Genomic DNA, 25,741 nt, shown 5'->3' with positions numbered 1-25,741 from the left:
GCTCCATCATTCTTAAATAGAAGTAGTTTTGAACCACCAAAACTCTTCCTAGAGCTGGCTCTTCCTTGAGCAATCGGGGGAGAAGGGCCTTGGTCAGGGATGTGGCCAAGAACCTGATGGTCCCTCTGACAGAGCTCTAGAGTTCCTCTGTGGAGATGGGAGAATCTTCCAGAAAGAAAACCATCTCTGTATCACTCCACCAATCAGGCCTTTATGGTAGAATGGCCAGATGGAAGCCACTCCGAAAAGGCAAATGATAGCCACTAGCAGTTTGCCAAAAGGCACCTAAAGACTCTCAGACCATGAAAAAAAATATTCTCTGGTCTGATGAAACCAAGATTGAACTCTTTGGCCTGAATGCCAAGCGTCACGTCTGGAGGAAACCTGGCACCATCCCTACGGTGAAGCATGGTGGTGGCAGCATCATGCTGTGGGAATGTTTTTCAGCGGCAGGGACTGGGAGACTTGTCAGGATCGAGGCAAAGATTAACGGAGAAATGTACAGAGAGATCCTTGATGAAAACCTGATCCAGCGTGCTCAGGAACTCAGACTGGGGCGAAGGTTCACCTTCCAACAGGACAACAACCCTAATCACTCAGCCAAGACAACACAGCAGTGGCTTCGGGACAAGTCTCTGAATGTCCTTGAGTGGTTCAGCCAGAGCCCAGATCGAACACCTCTGGAGACACCTGAAAATAGCTGTGCAGCAACGCTCCCCATTCAACTTGACAGAGCTTGAGAGGATCTGCAGAGAAAAATGGGAGAATCTCCCCAAATACAGGTGTGCCAAGCTTGTAGCGTCATACCCAAGAAGAGTGGCACAGCGGTCTAAGGCACTGCATCTCAGTGCAAGAGGCGTCAATACAGAATCCAGGCTGTATCAAATCCAGCCGTGATTGGGAGTCACATAGCGCGGCACACAATTGGCCCAGCCTTGTCCGGGTTTGGCCGGGGTAGGCCATCATTGTAAAAAATGGGTCTGAATACTTTCCGAAAGCACTGTATACACTAGGATAAACAACGAGGTGGTTATTCTGTACAGTACAACAGGCTCACACATACATACTGTAGCAGTCAGCTAGTTCCTCCTCTCTCACCATCTAAGCAGGGAAAACATCAATTACAGTAAAACAACCCAATGTCTTCTCTCCAGGTGTCTCCTGCAGTTTACCCACATGGAACTAAAACTAGTCATGAACATTCTCACTTCCTTTTCTTCAGCTGGATTCAATTCCAAAACGCTTGTCAAAATGAGTAAATAGTTCAGCATGTTAAATTACACTCATTCTTCCTTCAGAAACCTCACGAGTGTTTATGAATTACACTGAGAAAAAATAAGAAAGAGAGAGATTATGACAGAGAGCGAGAGAAAGAGAGAGAGAGAGGGAGAGCGAGAAAGAGAGAGAGAGAGAAAAAGAGAGGAAGGGAGAGACGAGAACCGAGAGATATAGAGAATGAGAGAGAGAGAGCGAGAGAGGAAGGAGAGGAAAGAGTGGGCTGGCCAAAGAAAATGGGCATCTGTTTCTAATTCCCAGTCAAACTCTAGTAGGTTATGAAAACAGGGTAACGACTGAGTGTTTCTGCTGTGTTTGGAGCTGCCGCTATCAGCGTCTCACTCGCTCTCACTAAAGGTTTGGCTCTGCTCTAAAAGGTCATTTCACTGTCTGTCTGAACAGTTAAGCAGAACGCCAACCAAAGAACGAACGGCACGAGGCCTAGGAAACCGCCATTTTGCTTTTGAGGTCGAAGACTAGAGTTTCTGTGGGCTCAGGGAGACGATGTCATTATGTGGCGTGAGGAGGAAGACGGAGGGAGGGAGGCCGCTGATGGTGTGGTGCAGTCTGGGAGATGATTAAACACTGCCTCCTCTGAGGCGCATTCCTCTCACATGACACGAGTGTGCAGTCTCACTGTGAGAGGCTGACAAGAAGCAGCCCTGCTTCTGCCTCTAAACCCAATAGCCACCACATTACCAGTGGATAATAGAACCTGTCAAGCTGATGACAGTAATACAGTAGCCTCTCACTAGGCTTAGAGAAATTAAACACTAGGAAAAGATTGAGGATCAAAATGCCTTTTTTCTGCCACTTTAACTGTTGCTGCCAGTGAGACTAAGAATAACAAGGCCAAAAAGGCACCCTGTGGTTGTTGGCAGTGCAAAGTATCATACAGCACTAAAGCTTGCGTGCCAGTCTCAGCAACTGTTGAGTGACACTAGGTGATCTCTGCTATCCTGTAATGACAACATGGCCTCACCTTTATCTCTCTTTTTCCTGGTTCTGTCCAGGTGGTCTTTGAGCATGATGCGGACCTGCCGCTCGTTGGGCAGGTCTTTGATGAACGAGTGCCTTAGGAGGGTTTCTGTAGCGGGACGATGGAGGTAGTTCTTCACCAGACAGCTCTCCACAAAGGTCATTAACTTCTTGGACCTGGAGAGGACACAGGGCCACAAAATGCTCAGGCAGTGTCCAAGATGGCAACCTAACCCCTGTAGTATGTAGTGCACTACTGTTGGCCAGATGCTCATGGGCTAAAGGGAATGGGGTGTCATTTCAGACAGCCTCAATGTATTCCCAAAGTCTGCCACGCATGAACCCAACTTTATTCAATGAATATTGAATAAACAAACACAATGCTTCATGCATTATGAAATGCATTATGAAAGGGTTGCCGAGGACATGTGAACTGGAAGACAAAAGTTTCTCTACCTTCCCTTCCCATTGTATCTAAAAATACTCATTTTAGACTCCTGCATGCAGTCAAACTGTTATTGTCGGGGTCTGTCTTCTCACACTATGATGCTAAAATTCTAAACAGGAACGTGAAAATCAACCATATCAGCCTAAACTAATGGTACAGTATACAACAAAAAGTGACATACGGGGAAAGGAAGGGACATTGTATTGCAGCAGTTTTGTTGGCAGTTAGCTAAGCAAGGGTAAAAGGTGAAGGAAGGCGGAGGGAGGTTGGATGCGTTTTGGACACTCTGAGGAAAACATTCCTGCTGTGTTGTTGATGCTCTGTGGGGTGTGAGAGTGGTGTCTCTAAGGGAGAGAGGCATCGTGGTGTCGCTAAGGGAGGCAGAGTGGTGTCGCTAAGGGAGGCAGAGTGGTGTCTCTAAGGGAGGGAGGCATTGTGGTATCGCTAAGGGAGGCAGAGTGGTGTCGCTAAGGGAGAGAGGCATCGTGGTGTCGCTAAGGGAGGCAGAGTGGTGTCTCTGAGGGAGAGAGGCATCGTGGTGTCGCTAAGGGAGGCATAGTGGTGTCGCTAAGGGAGGCATTGTGGTGTCGCTAAGGGAGGCAGAGTGGTGTCGCTAAGGGAGCGAGACAGAGTGGTGTTTCTAAGGGAGAGAGGCATTGTGGTGTCTCTAAGGGAGGGAGGCATCGTGCTGTCTCTGAGAGAGGGAGGCAGAGCGGTATCTCTAAGGGAGAGAGGCAGAGTGGTGTCTCTAAGGGAGATAGGCATTGTGGTGTCTCTAAGCAAGAAGATTGGTGTCTCTAAGGAAGTGAGAAAGAGTATTGTCTCTAAGGGAGAGAGGCAGAGTGGTGTCTCTAAGGGAGGGAGTATTGTGGTGTCACTAAAGGAGGTAGAGTGGTGTCACTAAGGGAGGGAGGTATTGTGATGTCACTAAAGGAGGTAGAGTGGTGTCACTAAAGGAGGTAGAGTGGTGTCACTAAGGGAGCGAGACAGACAGAGTGGTGTCTCTGAATGAGGGAGTAAGAGCGGTATCTCTGAGGGAGAGAGACAGAGTGGTGTCTCTCAGGGAGAGAGGCAGAGTGGTGTCTCTGAGGGAGGGAGGCAGAGTGGTGTCTCTAAGGGATGGAGGCAGAGTGGTGTCTCTAAGGGAGGGAGGCAGAGTGGTGTCTCTAAGGGAGGCAGAGTGGTGTCGCTAAGGGACTGAGGCAGAGTGGTGTCTCTAAGGGAGGGAGGCAGAGTGGTGTCTCTGAGGGAGGGAGGCAGAGTGGTGTCTCTAAGGGAGAGAGGCAGAGTGGTGTCTCTGAGGGAGGGAGGCAGAGTGGTGTCTCTAAGGGATGGAGGCAGAGTGGTGTCTCTAAGGGAGGGAGACAGAGTGGTGTCTCTAAGGGAGGCAGAGTGGTGTCGCTAAGGGACTGAGGCAGAGTGGTGTCTCTAAGGGAGGGAGGCAGAGTGGTGTCTCTGAGGGAGGGAGGCAGAGTGGTGTCTCTAAGGGAGGGAGGCAGAGTGGTGTCTCTAAGAGAGGGAGAGTAGTGTCTCTAATGGAGGGAGGCAGAGTGTTGTCTCAAAGGGAGGGAGGCAGAGTGGTGTCTCTAAGGGAGGGAGGGTGGTGTCTCTAAGGGAGGGAGAGTGGTGTCTCTAAGGGAGGGAGGCAGAGTGGTGTCTCTAAGGGAGGCAGAGTGGTGTCTCTAAGGGAGGGAGAGTAGTGTCTCTAAGGGAGGGAGAGTGGTGTCTCTAAGGGAGGGAGGCAGAGTGTTGTCTCTAAGGGAGGGAGGCAGAGTGTTGTCTCTAAGGAAGGGAGGCAGAGTGTTGTCTCTAAGGGAGGGAGGCAGAGTGGTGTCTCTAAGGGAGGGAGAGTGGTGTCTCTAAGGGAGGGAGGCAGAGTGGTGTCTCTAAGGGAGGCAGAGTGGTGTCTCTAAGGGAGGCAGAGTGGTGTCTCTAAGGGAGGGAGGCAGAGTGGTGTCTCTAAGGGAGGGAGGGTGGTGTCTCTAAGGGAGGGAGAGTGGTGTCTCTAAGGGAGGGAGGCAGAGTGGTGTCTCTAAGGGAGGCAGAGTGGTGTCTCTAAGGGAGGGAGAGTAGTGTCTCTAAGGGAGGGAGAGTGGTGTCTCTAAGGGAGGGAGGCAGAGTGTTGTCTCTAAGGGAGGGAGGCAGAGTGTTGTCTCTAAGGAAGGGAGGCAGAGTGTTGTCTCTAAGGGAGGGAGGCAGAGTGGTGTCTCTAAGGGAGGGAGAGTGGTGTCTCTAAGGGAGGGAGGCAGAGTGGTGTCTCTAAGGGAGGGAGGCAGAGTGGTGTCTCTAAGGGAGGCAGAGTGGTGTCTCTAAGGGAGGGAGGCAGAGTGGTGTCTCTAAGGGAGGGAGGCAGAGTGGTGTCTCTAAGGGAGGGAGAGTGGTGTCTCTAAGGGAGGGAGAGTGGTGTCTCTAAGGGAGGGTGGCAGAGTGGTGTCTCTAAGGGAGGCAGAGTGGTGTCTCTAAGGGAGGGAGAGTAGTGTCTCTAATGGAGGGAGGCAGAGTGTTGTCTCTAAGGGAGGGAGGCAGAGTGTTGTCTCTAAGGAAGGGAGGCAGAGTGTTGTCTCTAAGGGAGGGAGGCAGAGTGGTGTCTCTAAGGGAGGCAGAGTGGTGTCTCTAAGGGAGGGAGGCAGAGTGTTGTCTCTAAGGGAGGGAGGCAGAGTGGTGTCTCTAAGGGAGACAGAGTGGTGTCTCTAAGGGAGGGAGGCAGAGTGGTGTCTCTAAGGGACGCAGAGTGGTGTCTCTAAGGGAGGCGGAGTGGTGTCTCTAAAGGAGGCAGAGTGGTGTCTCTAAGGGAGGGAGAGTAGTGTCTCTAAGGGACGGAGGCAGAGTGTTGTCTCTAAGGGAGGGAGGCAGAGTGTTGTCTCTAAGGGAGGGAGAGTAGTGTCTGTAAGGGACGGAGGCAGAGTGTTGTCTCTAAGGGAGGGAGGCAGAGTAGAGTATTGTCTCTAAGGGAGGGAGGCAGTGTGTTGTCTCTAAGGAAGGGAGGCAGAGTGTTGTCTCTAAGGGAGGTAGGCAGAGTGTTGTCTCTAAGGGACGGAGGCAGAGTGTTGTCTCTAAGGGAGGGAGGCAGAGTGTTGTCTCTAAGGGAGGGAGGCAGAGTGTTGTCTCTAAGGAAGGGAGGCAGAGTGTTGTCTCTAAGGGAGGGAGGCAGAGTGTTGTCTCTAAGGGAGGGAGGCAGAGTGTTGTCTCTAAGGAAGGGAGGCAGAGTGTTGTCTCTAAGGGAGGGAGGCAGAGTGGTGTCTCTAAGGGAGGGAGAGTGGTGTCTCTAAGGGAGGGAGGCAGAGTGGTGTCTCTAAGGGAGGCAGAGTGGTGTCTCTAAGGGAGGCAGAGTGGTGTCTCTAAGGGAGGGAGGCAGAGTGGTGTCTCTAAGGGAGGGAGAGTGGTGTCTCTAAGGGTGGGAGAGTGGTGTCTCTAAGGGAGGGAGAGTAGTGTCTCTAATGGAGGGAGGCAGAGTGTTGTCTCTAAGGGAGGGAGTCAGAGTGTTGTCTCTAAGGAAGGGAGGCAGAGTGTTGTCTCTAAGGGAGGGAGGCAGAGTGGTGTCTCTAAGGGAGGCAGAGTGGTGTCTCTAAGGGAGGGAGGCAGAGTGTTGTCTCTAAGGGAGGGAGGCAGAGTGGTGTCTCTAAGGGAGACAGAGTGGTGTCTCTAAGGGAGGGAGGCAGAGTGGTGTCTCTAAGGGACGCAGAGTGGTGTCTCTAAGGGAGGCGGAGTGGTGTCTCTAAAGGAGGCAGAGTGGTGTCTCTAAGGGAGGGAGAGTAGTGTCTCTAAGGGACGGAGGCAGAGTGTTGTCTCTAAGGGAGGGAGGCAGAGTGTTGTCTCTAAGGGAGGGAGAGTAGTGTCTGTAAGGGACGGAGGCAGAGTGTTGTCTCTAAGGGAGGGAGGCAGAGTAGAGTATTGTCTCTAAGGGAGGGAGGCAGTGTGTTGTCTCTAAGGAAGGGAGGCAGAGTGTTGTCTCTAAGGGAGGTAGGCAGAGTGTTGTCTCTAAGGGACGGAGGCAGAGTGTTGTCTCTAAGGGAGGGAGGCAGAGTGTTGTCTCTAAGGGAGGGAGGCAGAGTGTTGTCTCTAAGGAAGGGAGGCAGAGTGTTGTCTCTAAGGGAGGGAGGCAGAGTGTTGTCTCTAAGGGAGGGAGGCAGAGTGGTGTCTCTAAGGGAGGCAGAGTGGTGTCTCTAAAGGAGGCAGAGTGGTGTCTCTAAGGGAGGGAGAGTAGTGTCTCTAAGGGACGGAGGCAGAGTGTTGTCTCTAAGGGAGGGAGGCAGAGTGTTGTCTCTAAGGGAGGGAGAGTAGTGTCTCTAAGGGACGGAGGCAGAGTGTTGTCTCTAAGGGAGGGAGGCAGAGTGTTGTCTCTAAGGGAGGGAGGCAGAGTGGTGTCTCTAAGGGAGGCAGAGTGGTGTCTCTAAGGGAGGGAGGCAGAGTGGTGTCTCTAAGGGAGGCAGAGTGGTGTCTCTAAAGGAGGCAGAGTGGTGTCTCTAAGGGAGGGAGAGTAGTGTCTCTAAGGGAGGGAGGCAGAGTGTTGTCTCTAAGGGAGGGAGAGTAGTGTCTGTAAGGGACGGAGGCAGAGTGTTGTCTCTAAGGGAGGGAGAGTAGTGTCTCTAAGGGACGGAGGCAGAGTGTTGTCTCTAAGGGAGGGAGGCAGAGTGTTGTCTCTAAGGGAGGGAGGCAGAGTGGTGTCTCTAAGGGAGGCAGAGTGGTGTCTCTAAGGGAGGGAGGCAGAGTGGTGTCTCTAAGGGAGGGATGCAGAGTGGTGTCTCTAAGGGAGACAGAGTGGTGTCTCTAAAGCGAGGGAGGTTGGTGTGTCTAAGGGAGGCAGAGTGGTGTTTCTAAGGGAGGGAGGGTGGTGTGTCTAAGGGAGGAAGGCAGAGTGGTGTCTCTGAGGGAGGCAGAGTGGTGTCTCTAAGGCAGGGAGGCAGAGTGGTGTCTCTGAAGGAGGTAGGCAGAGTGGTGTCTCTAAGGGAGGGAGAGTAGTGTCTCTAAGGGACGGAGGCAGAGTGTTGTCTCTAAGGGAGGGAGGCAGAGTGTTGTCTCTAAGGGAGGGAGAGTAGTGTCTGTAAGGGACGGAGGCAGAGTGTTGTCTCTAAGGGAGGGAGAGTAGTGTCTCTAAGGGACGGAGGCAGAGTGTTGTCTCTAAGGGAGGGAGGCAGAGTGTTGTCTCTAAGGGAGGGAGGCAGAGTGGTGTCTCTAAGGGAGGCAGAGTGGTGTCTCTAAGGGAGGGAGGCAGAGTGGTGTCTCTAAGGGAGGGATGCAGAGTGGTGTCTCTAAGGGAGACAGAGTGGTGTCTCTAAAGCGAGGGAGGTTGGTGTGTCTAAGGGAGGCAGAGTGGTGTTTCTAAGGGAGGGAGGGTGGTGTGTCTAAGGGAGGAAGGCAGAGTGGTGTCTCTGAGGGAGGCAGAGTGGTGTCTCTAAGGCAGGGAGGCAGAGTGGTGTCTCTGAAGGAGGTAGGCAGAGTGGTGTCTCTAAGGGAGGGAGAGTAGTGTCTCTAAGGGACGGAGGCAGAGTGTTGTCTCTAAGGGAGGGAGGCAGAGTGTTGTCTCTAAGGGAGGGAGAGTAGTGTCTGTAAGGGACGGAGGCAGAGTGTTGTCTCTAAGGGAGGGAGAGTAGTGTCTCTAAGGGACGGAGGCAGAGTGTTGTCTCTAAGGGAGGGAGGCAGAGTGTTGTCTCTAAGGGAGGGAGGCAGAGTGGTGTCTCTAAGGGAGGCAGAGTGGTGTCTCTAAGGGAGGGAGGCAGAGTGGTGTCTCTAAGGGAGGCAGAGTGGTGTCTCTAAAGGAGGCAGAGTGGTGTCTCTAAGGGAGGGAGAGTAGTGTCTCTAAGGGAGGGAGGCAGAGTGTTGTCTCTAAGGGAGGGAGAGTAGTGTCTGTAAGGGACGGAGGCAGAGTGTTGTCTCTAAGGGAGGGAGAGTAGTGTCTCTAAGGGACGGAGGCAGAGTGTTGTCTCTAAGGGAGGGAGGCAGAGTGTTGTCTCTAAGGGAGGGAGGCAGAGTGGTGTCTCTAAGGGAGGCAGAGTGGTGTCTCTAAGGGAGGGAGGCAGAGTGGTGTCTCTAAGGGAGGGATGCAGAGTGGTGTCTCTAAGGGAGACAGAGTGGTGTCTCTAAGGGAGGGAGGCAGAGTGGTGTCTCTAAAGCGAGGGAGGGTGGTGTGTCTAAGGGAGGCAGAGTGGTGTTTCTAAGGGAGGGAGGGTGGTGTGTCTAAGAGAGGAAGGCAGAGTGGTGTCTCTGAGGGAGGGAGGCAGAGTGGTGTCTCTAAGGGAGGGAGAGTGCTGTCTCTAAGGGAGAGTGGTGTCTCTAAGGGAGGGAGGCAGAGTGGTGTCTCTAAGGGAGGGAGAGTAGTGTCTCTAAGGGACGGAGGCAGAGTGTTGTCTCTAAGGGAGGGAGAGTAGTGTCTCTAAGGGACGGAGGCAGAGTGTTGTCTCTAAGGGAGGGAGAGTAGTGTCTCTAAGGGACGGAGGCAGAGTGTTGTCTCTAAGGGAGGGAGAGTAGTGTCTCTAAGGGACGGAGGCAGAGTGTTGTCTCTAAGGGAGGGAGGCAGAGTGGTGTCTCTAAGGGAAGCAGTGGTGTCTCTAAGGGAGGGAGGCTGAGTTGTGTCTCTAAGGAAGGCAAAGTGGTGTTTCTAAGGGAGGTAGGGTGGTGTGTCTAAGGGAGGAAGGCAGAGTGGTGTCTCTAAAGGATGGAGGCAGAGTGGTATCTCTAAGGGAGGGAGGCAGAGTGGTGTCTCTGAGGGAGGGAGGCGGAGTGGTGTCGCTAAGAGAGAGAGCTGTCTTTCTTACCATTTCTTTGATTTGAGCTTGGGGGGCAGGTTGCGAGGAATGAGGAACAGGGCTCTCATGGGATGCATGTCACACAAGGCTGGGGACAGAGACAGACAGAGAAACTATGGATGCGTCCCAAATGGCACCATATTCCCTTTTTTTGCACTACTTCTAACCAGGGCCTCTTGTTAAAAGTAGTGCACTATGTAGGGAATAGCGTGCTCTTTAGAACGCACAGAACAGAAAGTGGACCGATGTTATGAGAGGCTCCATTGTGCCCCAATCACATGGCAGGGGATGGAAGAAGTGTTCTGCAGTGTTGTCAATGTTAGGCTACAGTCCTGTCCTGTTACACTCAGCCTGAAAAATGTATACAGTACCAGTCAAAAGTTTGGACACATCTACTGATTCTAGGAGTATTTACTATGTGCCTGTTAAAAGTTCATTTGTGGAATTTCTTCCCTTCTTAATGCATTTGAGCCAATCAGTTGTGTTGTGACAAGGCAGGGGTGGTATTCAGAAGAAAGCCTTATTTGGTAAAAGACCAAGTCCATATTATGGCAATAAAAGCTCAAGTAAGCAAAGAAAAACGACTGTCCATCATTACTTTAAGACAGGAAGCCCAGTCAAAGTTTCTTCAAGTGCAGTCACAAAAACCATCAAGAGCTATGATGAAACTGGCTCTCATGAGGATGGCCACAGGAAAGGAAGACCCAGAATTACCTCTGCTGCAGAGGATAAGTTCATTAGAGTTAATTGCCTCAGAAATCGGCAATTAACTGCACCTCAGATTGCACCTCACAGAGTCCAAGTAAAAGACACATTTCAACATCAACTGTTCAGAGGAGACTGCGTGAATCAGGCCTCCATGGTGAAATTGCTGCAAAGAAACCACTACTAAAGGACACCAATAATAAGAAGAGACTTGCTTTTGCCAAGAAACATGAGCAATGGACATTAGACTGGTGGAAATCTGTCCTTTGGTCAGATGAGTCCAAATTTTCAGAGGTTTTCGCCTGCCATATAAGTTCTGTTATACTCACAGACATCATTCAAACAGTTTTAGAAACGTCAGAGTATTTTCTATCCAATACTAATAATAATATGCATATATTAGCATCCGGGACAGAGTAGGAGGCAGTTCACTCTGGGCACGCTATTCATCCAAAAGTGAAAATGCTGCCCCCTATCCCAAAAAGGTTTACACTTTTTTGGTTACTACATGATTCCATATGTGTTATTTAATAGTTTTGATGCCTTTACTTTCCACAATGTAGAAAATAATAAAAATAAAGACACTCTTCAATGAGTAGGTATGTCCAAACTTTTGACTGGCACTAAATATTTATTGATACAATTTTGTGGAGAAAAAAAAAATATTTCACCAAAGTAGTACACTGGGCCTTTATCAGTCCTGTATTAGCAGGCCGATATAGCATCTGCAGGGCAAACTCACAGCTAATGCAACAAAACTCAAAACTACAACATTGTACAGTAAAACTGAAAATACAGCATAATGATGTAGGATACAAAAAATGCTTAAAATAAAATAAACCATATAATTACAGCATAGCATATTAGCCATGGACTAGAAAACCCTCCAGCTATAAGATGTGGAGGAGAAAGAGAAGATTGCTGAGATTGTAATGTGTATGGACAGGAGAGAAGGGAGGAGGGTAACACTTACGTGGTGCTCCTTCAGCCATCTCCAGAGCTGTGATTCCCAGAGACCACAGGTCACTCTATAGGGAGTCATCCAGTCAGAGCCATTTCAGATTCACACAACAGAAATACAGACAGAAATACATTAAGTACTCCCCCCCCCCCCCCCCCCACACACACACACACCTACACACACACAAACACCCTCCCCCCACATATACGTTCACGCAAGCAAAAACAGCATTTCCAGCAGAGATTGACTCCCTTTTACCCTGTAGTCATAGGTTGAGTCTGGGTTCTCGTCACAGGCAATGACCTCAGGGGCCATCCAGTACGGAGTCCCAATAAAGGTGTTCCTCCTCCCTATCGTCCTGTCCAGCTGAGCACTCACCCCAAAGTCAACTGGCAAAGACAAGACACTGTGTTTGAACAGATTAAACCACACCCACAAGGGAACAGCAGGCAAATACTGAAGTGACAGTGACAAATCCTTTCCACTGTGGCTATGTGGGATGTGAGTTGAACTTTGACCCTGTCTCCTAGTGCTTACCCAGCTTGACCTCCGCATTCTCAGTTAGCAGCACGTTCTGGCCTTTGATGTCACGGTGAATGACGTGGTGTGAGTGGAGGTGAGACAGGCCCTGTGTTGATACACACATACACACACACAATGTCAGGACACCACACACAAACAAACATACATGCACACACACACACACGCACACACACATCACATAATCTCTCTCTCTCTCAGAGTTTGGAAACAGGCACAGCAAGGAAGTGTACACTGCTTCAAAGGAGTGAAAAATAAATTCAGGAAGTTTGTTTATTTAATGACTTCACAGTGTTCCACTGCTATCTGCTACGATGCCCTCTGCCCTGTGGGTCACCGTCTAGCCTAACTCTCAATGACTGTCCTGCCATAAATTTAGAAGAAAAAGCTCCTGATCCAAAACAATAACTCTCCTGCTACAATACGGCCGATATAGGATGAGACAAACTCTCTGAAGTGATTCTCAGGACCTTCTTATTCCCCAGGGGTTTGGGGAGAACATCCTGGTTAAATGGCTTATCTCCAGTAGCAGTACTCACTCGGAGGACCTCCCTGCAGATGTAGGCGATCCAGTCCTCCTTTAGGCTGTTCCCTTTAGTCTTCTTCACTAGGTCAGTGACTGAGCCCGCCCCACAGTACTCCATCACCAGCTATACGGCAAGGACAGACAGACGACGCACCACACACACACACACACACACACACACACACACACACACACACACACACACACACACACACAGAGGAAATGGCTCAGACAGATGCCAGGCCACCAGCAGAACAGCACCATTTAACACACGACTATGGCTAGGCCTATAACACCGTCACATCCCACTATAGGCACACAGCACACAATGAAAGGCAAAGATACAACTCATCATTTGTCATTTGATTATTGTTATTGAGAAATGTGTAAGAGTAGGACCCAGAGATTTTCCTGGTGTCAGGAAAAACTCATGGCCCATTTGATGTTTTCTAGGACCAAGTTTTTTGGTGTTATAGAACGTGTATGAGCTGTACATACATACAGAGATAGAGGCATTCTTAAAGATGATGCATTACTGAGATAGCATGATTGAAGAGAGGAGAATTCAACAGAGAGATGGAGAACAGCCACTCACCCAGAGCTGGTCATCCTGACCTGCACGACTCTTCTTCACAAAGGCACCATAGTATGTAGCTATATTCCTATGATGGGAATATGTCTTCAACATATTAATCTCTAATTTGATTTCCTCTTCTTCTTCCTGCACACAAAAAAGGATATTAACCATTTTTTATATTCAACTTGACAATGGAAAACAGCAGGCCGTAATGCAGCCAGACCAAAACCCAGGGAGTGAAAACCCCGCTTCTCTCGCTGCCCCTGCACAGAACAGTTACAGTTGACTTTTAAGACAAATCAAATTAAACTGAGCTGGCAGATTTGTGCTGGGCTCGCCATCCTGGTGAGATGTGCTGTTAGCCTCGCTAGACCCAAGGGCCTGCCAACACACATGGCAATCAACAGCAGTGGTGATGTCATCACTGGCTCAGTCACTACCAATTATGGAGTGTGGGTTTGGAGTCCATTTTAGCATTCATGTTTACATTGCATGGGGCCCTAAGGATATGTTAATTGATTTGTTTCTTCCCATATGCTCCACTGACAGACCCTCACTAAGGCTAAGGGAGGACTCATATAGCGTAGCATGTCTTTGGTGTGGAGATAGAAAAAGACAGCTTCCCCTTAAGAAGCAGTAGTGTGTGTTAGGGGCCTAGACGGGATTTGTTTTGTGTGTGAAGCCTTGGAAAAGCATGATGACACACGTATGCATTGCATTTCCATTCCCAGGGTTTTTCATAGTGTAGTATAGTCAACGGACTGCAACATGACACTGTCTTTCCTGCCAGGAAAACCACAACACCCCCACAGAATATTAGAGATTTGCTTTGACTTTTTTAAAAACATTTACTGTTGACTTGTTCATTCCAGATTTACAGGGGCTGATAGCTTGTCTGGTTTGTTTAACAATAACAAAAATAATTACAGGATTATAAATGTGTTGTTTTCTGTACCAATACACAGACTTAACAACCAATACACAGACTTAACAACCCGTACACACCAGAAATAGACTGCCATATAATAAAATGAGGGAATTTATCTTCTCTATAACTTTTCCCTGAACGGTAGCAGTACAACAGAAGAGGTTTAAATGGGGAACCAGGCAGTTTCTCTCTCTCTATTCTCGCCTCACAAAAGGCCTCCCTGCTCTTGTCTCCTGACCCCAAGAGACACAGCAGCTCCATTCAACATAGGCATTTGACCACTCATAGAGTTGAGTAATCTCTCTTAAAGAATGCTACCTCTCTATCCTGGAAAGGGAGACAACCACTTATCTTAACTGAACCTTCCTTTCCCTTTTAATCAAACCAGGAACAAGAGGAGAGGAAATTCCTACTAGGAAAGGACACGGCACAGACGCTCTCTGCACAGGACAATGTCTCAATCCCCAGGAGGGTTTGAGGCGAGTGACCGGGCCGCGACTGGGGCCTGGGTCTGGGCTGAGGCCAGGCAGCCTGAATAGTGGGAGGTAATGGAGGGGGAGCGAGGGAAGGGGAGTGAGGGTGAGGGATGGGGATGGGAGGTTTTGGATATGTAGGGAGGGATGTGTCTGTACCACAACTGGCCGTGATTGGGAGTACCATAGGTCGGCGCACAATTGGTCCGGCCTCGTCCGTCATTGTAAATAAGAATTTGTTCTTAACTGACTTGCCTAGTTAAATAAAAAATTTAAAAATGTAAATCCCTTACGTGTTAGGATGATACAACACATATAATATCAGCAAGCAATGCAAGGCTTATCTTTTTAAAACACAGATATTGAATAACTTAATATCAGTTTTAATGTTATGTATTGATGAATATACATTTATAACTGTGTCTTATATTCTCTATTGAGTGAGTAGTGAAATAATAATTTGTTATCATGCAGTGTGTTGAACTTAAGTCACTCTAGGACAAACATCATTTCAGATTGCACTGCAGAGACTGTCTGATGCTGTTTATCCTCCCTCAACTCTCAAAACTCGGATCTTAGTTTAAAATGTGCCTCAGAAGATGTAATTAAATCTTTGGCCATGTACACTTTGTGCTATTGTAATAAGGCTCTTCTTTGTTCTCGTTGCAGGCCAGGAGGGCCAACTCAATCAAGTACGTAGTGTCATCACCAGGTAGCTTTATTGCCCTGAGGGAATGAGATGATTGAACTTTCCCTGAACAAACATGGCTCCCAGTGTTCTCACCTCCTGATTGACAGCTCAGGATATAATAACCTTTGGTGCGCTGTGTTAACCGGGCCTCATTTGCATTTCTAAAATAAAACACATCCTTTGAAGGGAAACTCTGATCTGAGTTTGATGTGATGAAACCTTTGGGGTCCCCTCCTCAGCCCCTCCTTGCCTCTTTGACTCGGCATAGCGGCAGTCACAAGGCTGTGGCCCTCCCTGCATACAGCGTTTCTCTGTGGCTTTGACGGGCAGGGAGGAAGGGACGGAGACAGGAACCAGGAAGTAGCCATCTTACCTCTGTCACGTCCATGACCTTGATAGCAGCCAGCTGTCCTGTCTTCACATGTCGACCCTATTGAGACACAAGGACAGTTAGGGGCACAGTTAGGGACAGAATAGCCATCGGCCGCCACTGATAGCTGAGACAATCAAGGACCATCAGAGAGTTGAGTAAATTTGGTATTGTGACCCTAGAAGTAAAATAAGGTATTTAGTGCATAGTCATTTAGGCTAATTGCATAAACAATATGCAGTAGTTAAGCTTATTGTTGAGAAAATACCTCAATTTTATGAAAAATACTTTTTATGATAAACACTCATTCATTACAGGGCAACAACCACACTAGTAACCACAACGGAAAGTCTAGTGTCTAAGACAATGTCTACCAGTCAGTTGAGGTGAATTGAGAGAGAGGAAAATGTATATATTTCTCCAACTGAGTATGGTGGCTGCGTCCATTTGAGCAGAAAAAGAGGGAAAGAGAGGTAGAAGAGCAGTGCTACGTAAAAATATTAAACGTGTTGGAACCTGAGGAGCAGAAAAGTAGGTACAGCAACTGTTATTTGTGAAAAGTTTGCAGAGAAAATGGAACAAGGGCTGAGCCGAGGCAGTACGTCTCACTAGACTGAACCCCATTGTTTGTTAATTTGAAAAATGGCTCATATCATCAACACAATTTACTGTCGTCTGCAGAATATCATGTACATATGGAAAGATTGAGTAGCTTGAAAATATTCTGTTATCCACCTCAGAACCCACCCATCAAATGCATATGAGTTAATATCCTATTTCCAAATCAGGAGTGCAGCGAGGGCCAATCAGATGGGACAATTACATAATCAATACAATGCATTTAGCTGCCTCTCATGAACCAATAAGAGGCTTCTGTAACACTCTCCCTGACTGCAGCCATCTCGTCACAGCGCAGTGAGCTGAGGCAGATTCATGTTAGTCCGTCGCACTTTACTGTTATTTTGAGAATGAATTTGCCATTTTGACAGGTGCCATATATTTGAGTTTCTTATGCAGTGGAGTGAATGTAATGACTGTGGTTTTGTATTCTCCTCATGACAACAGACTATAGTCAAAACAAGAGAGCTCTTATCATCCAGTATATGACAGCGCAGTTTTGCTCTAGATGCTAGAATAATTTATCCTCCAGGAGAGAGGAATGATCCTGACCTTTCATATGTGACTATGCTCACCGACAGAATGTGACACGACTGCTCATCTGTAATACAGCGCATTTGTAGAAGATGGAGATAATTGAGAACAAGCTTAGTAGCTAGTTTCCCATGTTACAGCCTGGCAATGCTGCTGTACAAAAAAACCAATACATTATTTAAAAAAACATTCACTCAGCAAAGGTTAAAATCACACATTCATGGATATGTACATTTATAACAACCAAGCAGTTTATTGGAGACAGGACAACTGTGACCAACATCCCTTTAACAAAATAAGAGGACAGAATGCAGAAGCATATGTGTCTCTTTTGCCTCAGTGGATTCACCCCCCAAAAAAATCTTACTTTGTCATTATGGATTACCTGTCTAAGCATTTTGCATGTACACAAGGAGATCAAAGACTACCAATGCATTCAGTTGTATCCAGGAAGGCAATTTCACACAGCTATACCAGGTGTGGACTATTCACTTCACCACAACACCACTATGCTTTCACAAGTCTGGTGTATTTGACCTTATTAACAAAAATGGAGAATGAGTGAAAATGCATGAGGAGAGAGAACACTTTTAATTCCCAAGATTCTCTATAATAAGGATATTGGAGATTTAGCTATCCATTATCTAGATACAAGCTACCCATCTTAAGCAGAGTTCTAATTCAACCTTGAAAATCCTGAACGCATCAGGGATAACCTAAAGAGAGTTTCTCCATTGGTAGCTTGCCAGGATTGCTCCAATATATCCCAATGGCAATTGACAAGACACCCACTCATTCCATAAACGCAAGCTTGGGGAAAGGCATCAATCACATAGTATTGTGCAGCTGCACTGTTACACAATATGCAAGTCTACGTAACCGCAGTCTTGCACATCCACAGAAATGGGGGATCCTTACTCACTCACATATCGATCCACAGATTGGCTTGAAATAAAACCCTAGACTGGGTACAGTATTACTGCTACACACCCAGAAAAAAGGGTTCCAAAAGGGTTCTTCAGCTGTCCCCACAGGAAAACCTTTTTTGGTTACAGGTAGAAGAACAATTTTGGGTTTCAGGTAGAACCCTTTTAGGTTCCATGTATAGTATATCACAAAAGTGAGTACACCCCTCACATTTTTGTAAATATTTGAGTATATCTTTTCATGTGACAACACTGAAGAAATGACACTTTGCTACAATGTAAAGTAGTGAGTGTACAGCTTGTATAACAGTGTAAATTTGCTGTTGCCTCAAAATAACTCAACACGCAGCCATTAATGTCTAAACAGCTGGCAACAAAAGTGCTCTACATAAAGATGGCCTGGGCTATAAGAAGATTGCCAAGACCCTGAAACTGAGCTACAGCACGGTGGCCAAGACCAAACAGCGGTTTAACTGTACAGGTTCCACTCAGAACAGGCCTCGCCATGGTCGACCAATGAAGTTGAGTGCAAGTGCTCAGTGTCATATCCAGAGGTTGTCCTTGGGAAATAGACGTATGAGTGCTGCCAGCATTGCTGCAGAGGTTGAAGGGGTGGGAGGTCAGCCTGTCAGTGCTCAGACCATACGCCGTACACTGCATCAAATTGGTCTGCATGGCTGTCGTCCCAGAAGGAAGCCTCTTCTAAAGATGATGCACAAGAAAGCCCGCAAACAGTTTGCTGAAGACAAGCAGACTAAGGACATGGATTACTGGAACCATGTCCTGTGGTCTGATGAGACCAAGATAAACGTATTTGGTTCAGATGGTGTCAAGCGTGTGTGGCGGCAACCAGGTGAGGAGTACAAAGACAAGTGTGTCTTGTTTACAGTCAAGCATGGTGGTGGGAGTGTCATGGTCTGGGGCTGTATGAGTGCTGCCGGCACTGGGGAGCTACAGTTCATTGAGGGAACCATGCAGAGCATGATCCCCTCCCTTCGGAGACTGGGCCGCAGGGCAGTATTTCAACATGATAACGACCCCAAACACACCTCCAAGATGACCACTGCCTTGCTAAAGAAGCTGAGGGTAAAGGTGATGGACTGGCCAAGCATGTCTCCAGACCTAAACCCTATTAAGCATCTGTGGGGCATCCTCAAACGGAAGGTAGAGGAGTGCAAGGTCTCTAACTTTCACCAGCTCCGTGATGTCGTCATGGAGGAGTGGAAGAGGACTCCAGTGGCAACCTATGAAGCTCTGGTGAACTCCATACCCAAGAGGGTTAAGGCAGTGCTGGAAAATTATGGTGGCCAACAAAAATATTGAGACTTTGGGCCCAATTTGGACATTTTCACTTAAGGGTGTACTCACTTTTGTTGCCAGCGTTTTAGACAATGGCTGTGTGAGTTATTTTGAGGGGACAGCAAATTCACACTGTTATACAAGCTGTACACTCACTACTTTACATTGTAGCAAAGTGTCATTTCTTCAATGTTGTCACATGAAAAGATATACTCAAAAATCTATAAAAATGTGAGGGGTGTACTCACTTTTGTGATATACTGTATATCTGGAACTAAAAAAGGTTCTTCAAACGATTCTCCTATGGGGACATCCCAATAACCCTTTCATGTTCTAGGTAGTATCTTTTTTTGTAAGAGTGTACTGTACATGTTGCAATAATATATAAAAAAACAAGCAAAAAGCAGTGCCTTTGAGAATAAGCATGTGTATTGCTATTTCCTATTATTATCTGCCCACGTTATCTATACGTACAGAACCAGTCAAAAGTTTAGACACACCTACTCACCTTCACCTGGGATGCATTTCAATTAACAGGTGTGCCTTGTTAAAAGTTCATTTGTGGAATTTCTTTCCTTCTTAATGCGTTTGAGCCAAATAGTTGTGTTGTGACAAGGTAGGGGTGGTATACAGAAGATAGCCCTATTTGGTAAAAGACCAAGTCCATATTATGGCAAGAACAGCTCAAATAAGCAAAGAGCAACGACAGTCCATTATTACTTTAAGATATGATGGTCAGTCAATGCAGAAAATTTAAACTTTGTATGTTTCTTCAAGTGCAGTAGCAAAAACCATCAAGCGCTTTGATGAAACTGGCTCTCATGAGGACTGCCACAGGAAGGGAAGACCCAGAGGGTAAGATCATTAGAGTTAACTGCACCTCATATTGCAGCACAAATAAATGCTCCACAGAGTTCAAGTAACAGACACATCTCAACATCAATTGTTCAGAGGAGACTGCGTTAATCACAGACAGTGTATTGCTGCAAAGAAGCCACTACTAAAGGACACCAATAAGAAGAAGAGACTTGCTTGGGCCAAGAAACACGAGCAATAGACATTAGACCGGTGGAAATATGTCCTGGTCTGATGAGTCTAAATTTGAGATTTCTGGTTCTAACCACTGTGTCTCTGTGAGATGCAGAGTAGGAGAATGGATGATCTCAGCATGTGTGGTTCCCACCATGAAACATGGAGGAAGAGGTGTGATGGTGTGGGGATGCTTTGCTGGTGATACTGTCTGTGATTTATGTAGAATTCAAGGCACACTTAAACAGCATGGCTACCACAGCATTATGTTTGTGCTGCATCAAATAACCTGGCCTGCACAATCCCCTGACCTTTAATCCAATTGAGATGGTTTGGGTTGGACCGTAGAGTGAAGGAAAAGCAGCCAACAAGTGCTCAGCATATGTGGGAACTCCTTCAAGACTGTTGGAAAAGCATTCCTCATGAAGCTGGTTGAGAGAATACCAAGAGTGTGCAAAGCTGTCATCAAGGCAAATGGTATATTTGGATCCGTAACAGTTTTTTTCGGTACTACATAATTCCATGTGTTATTTGATTCCATATGCGATTACATATACAATTAACACACTGCCCTTTCCCACCTGGACAAAAGGAACACCTATGTGAGAATGCTGTTCATTGACTACAACTCAGCTTTCAACACCAGAGTGCCCACAAAGCTCATCCCTAAGCTAAGGACCTTGGGACTAAACACCTCCCTCTGCAACTGTATCCTGGACTTCCTGACGGGCCACCCCCAGGTGGTAAGGGTAGGCAACAACACGTCTGCCACGCTGATCCTCAACACTGGAGCCCCTCAGCGGTGTGTGCTTAGTCCCCTCCTGTACTCCCTGTTCGCCCACAACTGCATGGCAAGACACGACTCCAACACCATCATTAAGTTTGCTGACGACACAACAGTGGTAGGCCTGATCACCGACAATGATGAGACAGGTCAGAGACCAGGCAGTGTGGTGCCAGGACAACAACCTCTCCCTCAATGTGAGCAGGACAAAGGAGTTGATCGTGGACTTCAGGAAAAGGAGAGCCGAATATGCCCCCATTAACATCGACAGAGCTGTAGTAGAGCGGGTCGAGAGTTCCAAGTTCCTTGGTGTCCACATCACCAATAAACTATCATGGTCCAAACACACCAAGACAGCCGTAAAGAGGCCACGACAACACCTTTTCCGCGCTACAGCGAGTAGTGCGTATGCCCAGTACATCGCTGGAGCCAAACTTCCTGCCATCCAGGACCTATATACCAGGCGGTGTCAGAGGAAAGACCCAAAAATTGTCAAAGACTCAAGTCATAGACTGTTCTTTCTGCTACCGCACGGCAAGCGGTACCGGAGCACCAAGTCTAGGACCAAAAGGCTCCATAAGCTTCTACCCCAAAGCCATGAGGCTGCTGAACAAATAATCAAATGGCCACTCTGACTATTTACATTGACACTCCCCCCCCCCCCCCATTTATTTTTTTACACTGTTACTACCAGCTGTTTATTATCTATGCATAGTCACTTCACCCCTACCTACATGTACAAATTACCATCGACTAACCTGTACCCCCGCACATTGACTCCGTACAAGTACCCCCTGTATATAGCCTCGTTATTGTTATTTTATTGTGTTACTTTTTAATAATTTTTGACTATATTTTATTTGGTAAATATTTTCTTAACTCTTTCTTGAACTGCACTGTTGGTTTTAAGGGCTTGTAAGTAAGCATTTCACAGGCGGATGTGACAAATAAAGTTTGATTTGATTTCATAGTTTGGATGTCTTCACTATTATTCTACAATGTAGAAAATAATCAAATGAAAGAAAAACCCTTGATTGAGTAGGTGTATCCTAACGTTTGAATGGTACTGTAATGTAGGACATCAATATGAGTAGAGACTAGAGTGTTTGGCGGTTGGGCAGACAGCAGCAGGCCACACCATGTGAACAGAACTCTGAAGTAGACACTCAGCACCAGGTTCAATCAGGATGTGGGCCAGGGTTCCCCACGAGCACAGGCAGGAGTTAAAATGGCCACAGCTTCCTGTGCCAGAACAGCAGAGTGAGAGAGCAAGCACACATGGAAAATAACAAGACCTCATCTAATCGAATTGGATTAAAATCTGATTCTCTTTTACAATAACAATGGGCTGAAAACTGTTGGGCCAATGACCATATACAAACAATAGAGTTCTGGGCAAATCATATTTTTAACAAATGTTTTACAAAATTACAAATGTCTATTTCTTCTGTTAAAAATATATTAGTCACGAGGCATTGTGGCACATTCTTGCTTTGACCAAAATTATTCTTAAACGTTTAGGCTGGCTATGTTCCATTGCCACAGGCTATTTTCAAAGGGAAACACAATTGAAGTTAGTTAATAAACAGGGGGAAATGCTTTTGGTGGCCAGACAATTCACCAGTTGTGGGCAAGCAATGCAAGGTAGAATATATATATATTTCTACAATATACAGATGTAGGATCTTAATTTGATCACTTTTTTGTTGCTGAGAATTTTACTGCACCGCAGGAAGTGTATGTACACTTGTAGTGTATTTGAGTTTTTAAGTCTTCTTAAAGTTTGTAATTTCCACTTGGAAAATTCTTGACTTGATTTGCCCTAATGAAAAAATGTATCAGCCACTACAAAAATGTCCATTCATATTAATCCCCATAATATTTTACATTTCCTGTTTATGCAGGATTATTTTCTTGCTTGCAAACTGGCTCAAATTAAGATCCTACATCTGTAGGGGAATAATTCCTAGTGTTAGTGAGATATGAGACATTGAGACCTTGAACATGCATAACATACAGTTGGACAATAGTTATAGGTCTCACTCTCACGGAATCACTGCAGAAGTAGCAGATCATTTGATTTCCCATTTCAAAATGCTTATTTTAGTGTGCCAGCAAATCCTTTGAATAACATGTCAGACTAACATGTTCAAAAACAATACATGTACTTATTAATGTTGTAAATATGTTGTAAAAATGAATTCCCCAAAGTCATTATTATTTGACAGATAATAAGTGCAAGCATGTGCACATGATCCAAAGCAGGCCATAAAGAGACTGCGTGAGAGAGATGAGAGCACATTCCTCCTGCTGATCAAAGGAGAGGAGAGAGAAAAGAGCAAACTGTCCACTAATCAGCCCGAGGCTCAAACCCCTACAACCTCTTCAGCATTTCACACAGCACACAGTGAGCCTGCTCTCTCTGAAACACATTCAATTTTTGGGTGGGAGGCATTGCAAAATCACATTCTCCATTCTAATAAAGAGACACTCAAGTCAGAGTTTCCCCGGGGATTTTTTTCAGCAGTGGTGGAAAAGGTAGTGTATGGGGTTGGGGTAGTGGTAGTGGGTGTGGCCAATGGCGTGCTCTCCAACCTACAATTTTAGAGGCCATTCTCTTGGCCACAGATACAAAGATTTTATGTTTTAAAGCTACAATATGTAACTTTATGGGAGACATGACCAAATTCACATAGAAATGTGAGTTATAGATTTTTAATTCCGTTGAAAGCAAGTTTAGGAATCGGTAGATCTGTTCTATGTGTGCTATTTCTATGCTTCCCATTCTGAAGTTACGTTTTTGAGTCTTCCTTTCGGTTTTGTACACCAGCTTCAAACAGCGGTTTAGATGATACAATGATTCTCTACACAATGACACCTTATTTTGTCACATAAACTGAAATTAGGCAAACTATAACCAGGAAAATGGTAGAGCAACTTCTGCATAGTCCTTCTTTAAAACTAATTTCCTGCAATTCTACACATGAGAAAATATTACAGTTTTAAAGCTACACTATATATACAAAAGTATGTGACACCCCTTCAAATTAGTGGAGCCACACCCATTTCTGACAGATGTGTAAAATCGAGCACACAGCCATGCAATCTCCACAGACAGACATTGGCATTAGAATGGCCTTACTGAAGAACTCAATGAATTTCAACGTGGCACTGTCATAGGATGCCACCTTTCCAACAAGTCAATTCGTCAAATTTCTGCCCTGCTGGAGCTGCCCCGGTCAAATCAAATTTTATTGGTCACATACACATGGTTAGCAGATGTTAATGTGAGTTCACGATCATTTCCTTTGTTTTGTTGACGTTGAATGAGAGGTTATTTTCCTGACACCATACTCTGAGGGCCCTCACCTCCTCCCTGTAGGCTGTCTCATCGTTGTTGGTAATCAAGCCTACCACTGTAGTGTCATCTGCAAACTTGATTATTGAGTTGGAGTTGGCGTGCATGGCCACACAGACATTGGTGAAAAGGGAGTATAGGAGAGGGCTGAGAATGCACCCTTGTGGGGCCCCAGTGTTGAGGATAAGCCGGGTGGAGATGTTGTTTCCTACCTTCAGCACCTAGGGGCGGCCCATCAGAAAGTCCAGGACCCAGTTGCACAGGGCGGGGTCGAGACCCAGGGTCTCAAGCTTAATGATGAGTTTGGAGGGTACTATGGTGTTAAATGCTAAGCTGTTCCATAGATATTCCTCTTGTCCAAATGGGATTGGGCAGTGTGCAGTGTGATGGCGATTGCATCGTCTGTGGACCTATTGGGGCGGTAAGCAAATTGGAGTGGGTCTAGGGTATCAGGTAGGGTGGAGGTGATATGATCCTTGACTAGACTCTCAAAGCACTTCATGATGACAGAAGTGAGTGCTACGGGGGCGATAGTCATTTAGTTCAGGTACCTTAGCTTTCTTGGGAACAGGAACAATGGTGGCCAACTTGAAGCATGTGGGGACAGCAGACTGAGATAGGGATTGATTGAATATGTCCGTAAACACACCAGCCAGCTGGTCTGCGCATGCTCTGAGGACGCGGCTAGGGATGCCGTCTGGCCCGGCAGCCCTGCGAGGGTTAACACCTTTATATGTATTACTCACGTCGGCCATGGAGAAGGAGAGCCCACAGTCTTTGGTAGCGGGCCATTTCGGTGGCACTCTATTGTCTATTGTCCTCAAAGCGTGCAAAGAAGTTGTTTAATTTGTCTGGGAGTAAGACATCTGCGATGCGATGGTTTTCTTTTTGTAATCCGTGATTGTCTGTAGACCCTGCCACATACGTCTCGTGTTTGAGCCGTTGAATTGCGACTCTACTTTGTCTCTATACTGACACTTTGCTTGTTTGATTGCCTTGCGGAGGGAATACCTACACTGTTTGTATTTGGTCATGTTTCCAGTCGCCTTGCCATGATTAAATGCAGTGGTTCGCACTTTCAGTTTTACGCGAATGCTGCCATCAATCCACGGTTTCTGATTAGGGAAGGTTTTAATAGTCACAGTGGGTACAACATCTCCAATGCACATCCTAATAAACTCACTCACAGAGTCAGCGTATACGTCGATGTTATTGTCTGAGGTTACCCGGAACATATCCCAGTCCACGTGATTGAAGCAATCTTCGTGTATGCATCGCAGAAGTTAGAATAGCAGAAGTCCAGTGTTTTGCTCGAGCGGGTACAACAATCAATGTGCTGGTAGAATATAGGTAGCCTTGTTCTCAAATTAGCTTTGTTAAAGTCCTCAGCTACAATAAATGCAGCCTCAGGATATATGGTTTCCAGTTTACATAGTCCAGTGTAGTTCTTTCAGGGCCGTCAAGGTATCTGATGGGGGAGAGCCATGTTTCCGTGAAACAGAGAATGTTACAATCTCTGATGCCCTAATTTCGTCCACCTTTTCGTCTAGAGACTGTATATTGGCGAGAAATATGCTCGGAAGCGGTGGATAGTGTGCTCACCTTCTAAGTCTGACCAGGAGGCCACTCCGTCAGCCTCTCCTGTGGCGACGACGTTGTTTTGGGTCGGCCTCTGGGATTAGATCCAATGTCCAGGGTGGAGGTCCGAACAAAGGATCCACTTCGGGGAAGTGGTATTCCTGGTCGTAATGTTGGTAAATTGATTTCGCTCTTATATCCAATAGTTCTTCCCGTCTGTATGTAATAACACTTAAGATTTTCTGGGCTAACAATGTAAGAAATCATATATAAAAAACTAATTACTGCATCGTTTCCTAAGGATGTGAAGCGAGGCGACAATCTCTGTCTGTGGCATCTTGCATCATGCAAGATGGCAACTGTAAGAGCTGTTATTATGAAGCGGAAACATCTAGGAGCA

The 25,741-nt window shown here is 46.6% G+C and overlaps 1 protein-coding gene across 5 annotated transcripts in view; it reads right to left on the bottom strand.

The window, feature by feature from the left end:
* LOC109905042 (mitogen-activated protein kinase kinase kinase kinase 4) overlaps positions 1–25,741 on the bottom strand; it is a 110,642-nt gene that overhangs the window by 73,489 nt on the left and 11,412 nt on the right. For all 5 annotated transcript variants that reach the window (XM_031789842.1, XM_031789843.1, XM_031789844.1 and 2 more), the window contains exons 3-10: positions 15,219–15,275; positions 12,772–12,897; positions 12,190–12,300; positions 11,648–11,738; positions 11,369–11,499; positions 11,123–11,177; positions 9,454–9,532; positions 2,258–2,430 (exon numbers count right to left, since the gene is read on the bottom strand). In XM_031789842.1, the coding sequence (XP_031645702.1) occupies positions 2,258–2,430; positions 9,454–9,532; positions 11,123–11,177; positions 11,369–11,499; positions 11,648–11,738; positions 12,190–12,300; positions 12,772–12,897; positions 15,219–15,275 (823 nt within the window). The remainder of the gene's footprint in view (positions 1–2,257; positions 2,431–9,453; positions 9,533–11,122; positions 11,178–11,368; positions 11,500–11,647; positions 11,739–12,189; positions 12,301–12,771; positions 12,898–15,218; positions 15,276–25,741) is intronic.

Source organism: Oncorhynchus kisutch, linkage group LG15 (assembly GCF_002021735.2).
Source record: "Oncorhynchus kisutch isolate 150728-3 linkage group LG15, Okis_V2, whole genome shotgun sequence".
Taxonomy (NCBI): Eukaryota; Metazoa; Chordata; class Actinopteri; order Salmoniformes; family Salmonidae; genus Oncorhynchus; species Oncorhynchus kisutch.
The sequence above is the reverse complement of the archived record's forward strand: the minus strand, read 5'-3'. Positions and strand labels throughout refer to the sequence as shown.